This window comes from Eurytemora carolleeae, unplaced genomic scaffold (genome assembly GCF_000591075.1).
Source record: "Eurytemora carolleeae unplaced genomic scaffold, Eaff_2.0 scaffold686, whole genome shotgun sequence".
In the NCBI taxonomy this organism is placed as follows: Eukaryota; Metazoa; Arthropoda; class Copepoda; order Calanoida; family Temoridae; genus Eurytemora; species Eurytemora carolleeae.
The window spans coordinates 65,810-74,170 of NW_019396579.1; the positions used below are offsets into that span (position 1 = coordinate 65,810).

General features: G+C 31.6%; 2 protein-coding genes across 2 annotated transcripts in view; both read right to left on the reverse strand.

Annotated features, from left to right (window-relative positions):
- Window positions 1–1,553, reverse strand: part of LOC111705838 (uncharacterized) — a 7,106-nt gene extending 5,553 nt beyond the window's left edge. The window contains exon 1 of the mRNA XM_023478520.1: window positions 1,499–1,553. Coding sequence (XP_023334288.1) covers window positions 1,499–1,540 — 42 coding nt within the window. The 5' untranslated portion in view covers window positions 1,541–1,553. The remainder of the gene's footprint in view (window positions 1–1,498) is intronic.
- Window positions 1,547–7,978, reverse strand: LOC111705840 (glutaredoxin-1-like). The gene is made up of 3 exons (XM_023478522.1): window positions 7,802–7,978; window positions 4,637–4,737; window positions 1,547–3,854 (listed from the first exon to the last, which is right to left on the reverse strand). The coding sequence occupies exons 1-3, from the start codon at window positions 7,863–7,865 to the stop codon at window positions 3,624–3,626; spliced, it is 396 nt and encodes a 131-aa protein (XP_023334290.1). The 5' UTR covers window positions 7,866–7,978; the 3' UTR covers window positions 1,547–3,623.
- Window positions 7,979–8,361: the final 383 nt, after the last annotated feature.

Here is an 8,361-nt window from a genome sequence, read left to right on the forward strand (position 1 = left end):
GTCATGGTGATGTGCCCCCCTCTCCTCTCGGCCCCTCCCCCCTCCCCTCCGCCCTTTTCTATAACAAAGTGTTGTTCAACTTATTTCACCGTAATCTGCAATTCTACTGAGAATTTTAGATCAAATAGAAAAAGTTAATAACAAACCCTTAGACGTCTTATTTCAATCCTGATTCATTTAAAACTTAAAAGTTTAAATCTAAACAGAAGAAGTTTATATCAAATATAAGAAGTTTAGATAAAAACTAAGAAGTTAAGAACAACACTTTGAAGTAAATACATAGTCCAAAGAAGTACAGACCAAAACAGAAGAAGTTAAGATCAGAACAAAAAACTGTGAACAAGATCTTGAAGGTTTTGACCAAAACTGAGAAGGTTTGGATCAAAACAAAAAAGAGTTTAGATCACAACAAAAGAAGTTTAGCCCCAAACGAAAGAAAGTTTAGAATAAAACAAAAGAAGTTTAGCTCAAAACTAAGAAGGTTAGAAGTTTGGATCAAAACTACAAAATTTCAGATCAAAACAAAAGGAGTTTAGATCAAAACCAAAAAGAGTTTAGATCAAAACAAAAAAAGTTTGGATCAAAACAAAAGAAAGTTTAGAATAAAACTATGAAGTATAGATTAAAACAAGACAAGTTTAGCTCAAAACTAAGAAGGTTAAAAGTTTATATCAAACCAAAAGAAGTTTAGATTAAAACAAAAGGAGTTTAGATCAAAACAAAAGAAGTTTAGATCAAAACAAAAGAAGTTTAGATTAAAACAAAAGAAGTTTATATCAAAACAAAAGAAGTTTAGATTAAAACTAAAGAAGTTTATATCAAAACAAAAGAAGTTTATATCAAAACAAAAGAAGTTTAGATCAAAACAAAAGAAGTTTAGATTAAAACAAAAAAGTTTATATCAAAACAAAAGAAGTTTGGATTAAAACAAAAGAAGTTTAGATCAAAACAAAAGAAGTTTAGATTTAAGCAAAAGAAGTTTATATCAAAACAAAAGAAGTTTAGATCAAAACAAAAGAAGTTTATATCAAAACAAAAGAAGTTTATATCAAAACAAAAGAAGTTTAGATTAAAACAAAAGAAGTTTATATCAAAACAAAAGAATTTTAGATTAAAACAAAAGAAGTTTTGATTAAAACAAAAGAAGTTTATATCAAAACAAAAGGAGTTTATATCAAAACAAAAGAAGTTTAGATCAAAACAAAAGGAGTTTAGATCAAAACAAAAGAAGTTTATATCAAAACAAAAGAAGTTTATATCAAAACAAAAGAAGTTTATATCAAAACAAAAGAAGTTTAGATCAAAACAAAAGGAGTTTAGATCAAAACAAAAGAATTTGGATCAAAACAAAAGAAGTTTACATCAAACCAAAAGAATTTTAGATCATAACCAAGAAGTTAAGATCAAACAAAAATAAGTTTAGATCCAAACTAAAGAAGTGTAGATCAAAACTGAAGAAAGTAAGAAGTAAAAAACTTAATCTATTCCTATAAATTACCTTCAGAAGCCTGTATATAGGATGAAGATTCACCTCCTCCATATTATCTGAAATTATAGATCGAGCATTTTAATAAAAAAAAGTCTTAGAATTTCACTCAATAAGTGCAGAGTGCTAAACTCTTAAATCACAGTTTTATTGAATTTTATATGTAAAAAATGTTATCTTAATTATTACCACATCGTATTAAAACAATTTCACAATGTCTCTAGGATTTCAGGAATACTTAGTTAAAAAATCAGAGGATTTTATCAACCCTGCTCTGAATGCTCTATATCTCTTGGGGACAAATCAGCCTTCCTGCAAAAAACATTCACAAAGCTAATGGAGGTCAAGAACAGGCTTAAAAATTAACAGAATCTGTTTAAAGGTGTTCAATAAAACCCTAAAACTCTATGAACGCTTTGTTAATTAACAGATTACAAGTTCAGGGTGGAGCTGATATGACCCAAACCCAATTTGGAGTATACTGTGTAACCCACTATTTCCAGGCAACTACGGAGCCAATTCCTTCCCTTTACCTTCAACAAGGAGAACAGCTGACAAAGACATTACAATAAGCTTATGTGACCATATTTTATTGCTTTTCCTGGTCATTGAGAGTTCAGATTGCTGGCAGGACGAACCTGTGACCAGCCTCGACAGCCAGCCGGTTATGATGTCATTAATAGTTCCAATCAAAGTTTGGTTTACACCGGACAATGTTCATGAAGTTTTAAGATGAACTGTCCGGCCTGTAATTTAGTGTTTGGACTATGGTTAAAAGAAGGTTACCAAGACCGAAATGTGAAAGTCTCCATCAACTTAACCAGTAACGTGCTTCTGACACTTTATTAAAAGTAAATTCAACCTAAAGTCTGACCGCGTCAACCTTGTTGCACCGGCTAGTCCTTTGAGTGTCTGCTTCATGTATCCGATGTCATGGCAATACAGTACAATCTGGGACCGGAAAGATTGACCCGGCTCGGAAATTCAAATGTACTACGGCTGCCCGTACAGTTTGGTAAAATAGGAAATCCCACCCGGGTAGGCCGATCAGTTTCAACCCTAAGAGATAAATAGCATTTATTCATTCATTTTTTAACCATGCAGTCCTAACATACCAGAGACACTGTAATATTAATTTCATTATGATCGAATTATATTTAAGCCTCTGTAGAGAGTGAAAAAAATTGTGAACTGTTTTTTTCAACACCGTGTAAAAGCAATCGCAAAGTTTGCTCCATTAAAAAAGATTGAATTGTTATGATTATGATGCCAAATGAAGTTAAGATTACTTTTGAGATTAAGAATTACATAAAATTGTACTTAAATTCAAATAATATTTTTGTTAAAAAACATTATTTGACTTGTACCAAGTGTTTGCCGGTAAGTTTATGACGAAAAATTTGAAGAGAAATGAAAAAAAATAAATTTTTGTGAACATCACTTTTGGCTGATTTCATTTCTTGATAAGAATTAAACGTTACAGTTTGAAAACAGATCTAATCTGTCAAGGTTAAGGTTTAGGTTAAAGTTCTCCAGCAAACTTTCTAGAATATTCTTCGACACTTTGACTTTCTTTACTCAAGTTTTGAAAATACATGATTATTGACAAAATTGGGGAATTCTGACATAAATATCGTTCTTTCAGAGAAAACTTTTCTTAGTTTACGGAAACCTTGTGATTTTGAAGAATAAATATTGCTGTAAACTACAATTAGGAGTCTTATCCTCATGAAGTCGTTAAATACATCAAAACAATTTGAAATTCTGCTAAGAAAAAAATAAGATATTAAAACTCAAATAAACCGCGTTTTTTATAACATAAATTATGTTATTAAGAATGGTAATATGAATTTTCATCAACAGTGAGTGTTTAAAAAATGGAAACACGTGACTCATATGTTTTACATATATGCAAATCTATCTGAAAACACCAACATTTAAGCTACACTCTTAACTGAGCTAGGGGAAAACATAGGGAAAAGGAACCTAAGATTTTCCGGGCACCAAACATTTTTCAGATCAAAGAACAGGAATTTCCTGAAGAAATTTACAATTTTTATGTACGACGGAAACCAAAGGTTCGTTTTCTTCATTTTGATTTGATGTGAAGTGTGAATCCAAGATTAATTATTTAAAATCAGTTGAGAGCTGCAACATTCTTGAGCATAGTTTCCAGCTGTTTACTCTGATGGAGCGCCATGACGTCATCACCTCCGCCGATACATTTCCCACCAATAAATACACGGGGCACTGAGGATTGGCCGGTCAGTTTCTTCATATATCTCTGTATCTCGTCCATTTCCGGTCTATTCTCTATCTCAAGGATCTCAATGTCCTCGGGGTTGATGGCGTACTTGGACAAGGCAGCCTAGGTAGGAAATTTATGTTAAGAAACCAAAGTATATGGAGTAGGAACTGAGCTCTTGTAAAAAAAAATCTAATATTCTAATCCCTAAATCTTTGCAACCCAATGTCGTAGATCATTGATATTTCAAATTATGAATTCTGTTAGATCAAATAAGTTAAGTTTGAAGTTTACACCAATAGGTTTCAAATATATAGAGATTTAAATTTGAGTTGTGGCAAAAAAATAACACTTTATTTACCACCATTTTTACCACTCTTTCACTCTAATCAGCTGTTATGAAGAGTAGACAATAAGATCAACTACTTTCTTACCTTAGCTTTGCAGTGCATTCCACTGAATTATACAAATGTTGAATCAAAATTTAAAATGATTTTTGGGATCGTTCAGGTTAAATTTAGAAAAAAATAGTTTTTTACAAAAAATGTTTCAACTAATGTATTGTATTTGTGTTTACCTTGTTTAGTTTAAATTGATTTGTTATTAATGCTGTTTTTAATGTACCACAGAATTATGCAAGTAATCTTTCTTTATAGCATCAATGGGAAAGAAAAACAATCTTTCCACTGAAAACACCTCTATATGAGTTCATCTGGGTCAGGGATAAGATACTTTATGGATTACAAGTATTCTAATTGCTGGACCACCCTAAAATTCAAGGATATTTAAATTTAGGTGTTGAGGAACAGAGAAGGTATGAACAATAAGATCTAGATATGACAACATTCTTACCTTAGCTTTAGTGCAGTAGGGACAATATGATTTAGATATGACAACATTCTTACCTTAGCTTTAGTACAGTAGGGACAATATGATTTAGATATGACAACAACTTTTTTCTCCTGAAGAAGGTTATCTATCATTTCCTTGGTGTCAGACATAGTTCCTAAACAATATATGTAGATTGTAGATATATAGCATTGATTTAAAAACAATTTAACTTAAGGGGAGTGCAATTTCAAGTGTTCCTTCATTCAACAATCTTTGCTTGCTAAAGAATACATTATATATTCATGTATTTAATTTTGAAAAACTGATTATTTTTAATTGCGGTTTATTTACTAGCGACTTTTGCATTTATTCTAGAGGAATGTAGGAATTATCAGAATTAAACACTTTTCAATCTAAAATAAAGGTTTAAAGGATACCGTTGTGAATCGGGCGTGCCATTTTTTTTTAGTGAAGGTCACATGAAATTACAATGTCAGGCGCTGACTTAAAGGATTCTACGCAATATTCAAATTAATCAACATTGCAAAAGTGGACGCACTAATGCCATAGAGAATAGAATATATAGAGAGGAATTACAAGAATCTCTCGGTATGAATTTTTTCAGTCCCTTTCAGCCTGAAAGGGAGTTCAAAGTGTACAAATCATCTAAATGTTCACAAATTATATGCAGTAGAGTACATTAATACGGTATGTTCCCTAGAATATTCATTTCAATTTCGAATTTTTTAAACTGTTAAATAAACTTTTTAATGAATTAGGTGAATAAAAACATCATTTGATTTATAGTTATAACGGAAAATCATCGTTTGTAAAGTGGAAGGCATAGAGTCTATGTGAAATGATCATTGGTCAAGTATGAAACCAGCCTATTTCATAATTTGGTTTACTTTTAACAATAATTTTAGATTTTCTATAAAATGATATTCCAGGGCCCAACAGGTATATAGCATAAATATGTGAAGTACACCTGCATGATGGAAACAGTACAACAAAATGGCCGTTTTACACTTTTTTTAGTAAATTGCTCTCTTTATGTTCTATTCTCTATGACTAATGCAGACGCATCGAGGACGTATAAAACCGTGGCAAACATCCATAAAATTATAGAAAAAAATTGTTAATAATAATTCCAATTTATTTGAAAAAATGGCAATTTTTTGGTAATAAGTAATGTGGATAATCTATTTCTAAATCTTTAGGAGGAACATAAATAAACAAACTGCAGTACGCTAGTTTTAAACAGAGTTTAAGGGTTTCCTGGTGTATCTATACTTTGCTAAGAAGTAGGGATGGTATTAAGGTATGGTAAGTAAGGTATATACTGTGGAATTTGTATAGTGTTGGTATAAAACTACCAAACACAAGCTTTCTAATTTCTCCTACTTTCTTATTCCCAGAACAGAGATTATTTGTCCATTAGTAAAATCTAACATAAAAACTATGAATACAAATGATATAAAAATATTGTTGTATTTTTTCTGATACATTGTACGTTGTACATGTACGAATAATGTTAATTGTACGTTGTACATGTACGAATAATGTTAATTGTACGTTGTACATGTACAAATAATGTTTTACTAAACTTCTTCTTGCAATGTCTTTTAACCTTAATTGTTACTCTAAAGTCAAAGCAACAATGTTTCCCTTGTAGTCGTACATTATAAAACTAAAGATTTCGCAAGTTTTATTATCCTCATTGGTTAAACAAATGATAAATGAATTCTGAAACACCCTGTATTAAGGAATGTTTAAGTGTATCCGGAAACACCCTGTATTAAGGAAGGTAGGGGAGGATAAGTGTATCCGGAAACACCCTGTATTAAGGAAGGTAGGGGAGGATAAGTGTATCCTGAAACACCCTGTATTAAGGAAGGTAGGGGAAGATAAGTGTATCCTGAAACACCCTGTATTAAGGAAGGTAGGGGAGGATAAGTGTATCATGAAACACCCTGTATTACGGAAGATAGGGGAGGATGAGTGTATTCTGAAACAACCTGTATTACGGAAGGTAGGGGAGGATAAGTGTATCCTGAAACACCCTGTATTGAGGAAGGTAGGGGAGGATAAGTGTATCCTGAAACACCCTGTATTAAGGAAGGTAGGGGAGGATAAGTGTATCCTGAAACACCCTGTATTAAGGAAGATAAGGGAGGATAAGTGTATCCTGAAACACCCTGTATTAAGTAAGATAGGGGAGGATGAGTGTATTCTGAAACACCCTGTATTAAGGAAGATAGGGAAGGATGAGTGTATTCTGAAACACCCTGTATTGAGGAAGGTAGGGGAGGATGAGTGTATCCTGAAACACCCTGTATTGAGGAAGGTAGGGGAAGATAAGTGTATCCTAAAACACCCTGTATTGAGGAAGGTAGGAAAGGATAAGTGTATCCTGAAACACCCTGTATTAAGGAAGGTAGGGGAGGATAAGTGTATCCTGAAACACACTGTATTGAGGAAGGTATGAGTTTATGGCAAGCTGCCAATACCTGGTTGTGACATTTTGGTTGATACAATGAATGTAAGGCAAGGAAAGTCATTTCAGTGGTGTACGCATTTTTTGTACTGCAGTGTACTGTCTTTGGGTTCTAATATAAACACAAGAGTAGGGGTGTCACAGCCTGACATGGGATCCATCTTTCAAATAAAAAATCAATGATTTATTCTGGTCATAGGAATTTATAACATAAATTATCAAAACTAAGGAGAAGTAAATTCTCCATTGAACCCCCCTCCTCGAATACTGAACGAACACTGATGCATCTATTATTGTTTATAAAATCCCCCAAACAGAACTGGTTTCAATATGTACACAAAGTATACAAAACAGCAATTGACTTTCCTTGCCTTACATTCATTGGGTTGATATATATACACATTATACTGAATATATATATATATACACACACACATTATACTAAATATATAAATATATATATATAAACTCTAAACTGGTGTATATTTTATATTTTTTGATATATGTATGTAGCATGCATACACAACACTACAGTAAATCTCTCAAGTTAAGAAGAGTGTTATTAGCCTAATTTTACATATTGCTCCCCAGAAGCAAAAGATCAAGTTATCCTTAGCAAAACTTTGAAAATTTTAGAATTAATCGAAACAAGCCAATCTTAATTTTTTCAATGTAGGATGGGAAAATTGTTTCAGAAAAGCGACAAGAAAACCTGTTATTTTACTTTACTTTTATCCTTTACCTGGGTTATCTCTGTTACTAAAAGCCTGCAGTATTCTGTTAAACATTTTGATCAATGAGCTCATTTTTTCTGAAAATATTTTTTAGTTTGGATTCAGATCAAGTTGTTGTTTCTGATGACTAATGAGACAATCAATATAGAAGTCAAGATCAAATCGAATTTTAATATTTTCTTCAAGTTTGCCCTGGTGGGCCCGACACAACCCGTTATACTTTTTAGTAGTTTAAATTAAATTCATTGCATTTTGATCTATAATTCAACAACCTTTATATTTACATGGAGTTTGTCTTTATATATTTTCAAATTGAAACAAAACAAAACTTAAAACAAAAAGTATAAAAGAAATGAAATTGTAGTTAAAAGTCAACACCATGTATATCCGTATTATCATAAAGTATAAATTGTGCAGTCAAAATTAATTTTTGTATAAGATCCCTTCTTTGCACCACATTTTCAAGGTTTAAATAGTTTTCAAAATAATTCAGAACATGTTTAATATTGAAAATAATTCAGAACATGTTTAATATCGAAAATATTTCTGATCATTTTTAATATTGAAA

Coding starts and splice junctions, on each gene's coding strand:
- LOC111705840 (XM_023478522.1), bottom strand. CDS start 7,865: ATGAGCTCATTGATCAAAATGTTTAACAGAATACTGCAGGCTTTTAGT. Junction 4,738..7,801: donor TAGTAACAGAGATAACCCAG/GTAAAGGATAAA, acceptor TATATTGTTTAG/GAACTATGTCTGACACCAAG. Junction 3,855..4,636: donor CCTACTGTACTAAAGCTAAG/GTAAGAATGTTG, acceptor TTTCCTACCTAG/GCTGCCTTGTCCAAGTACGC.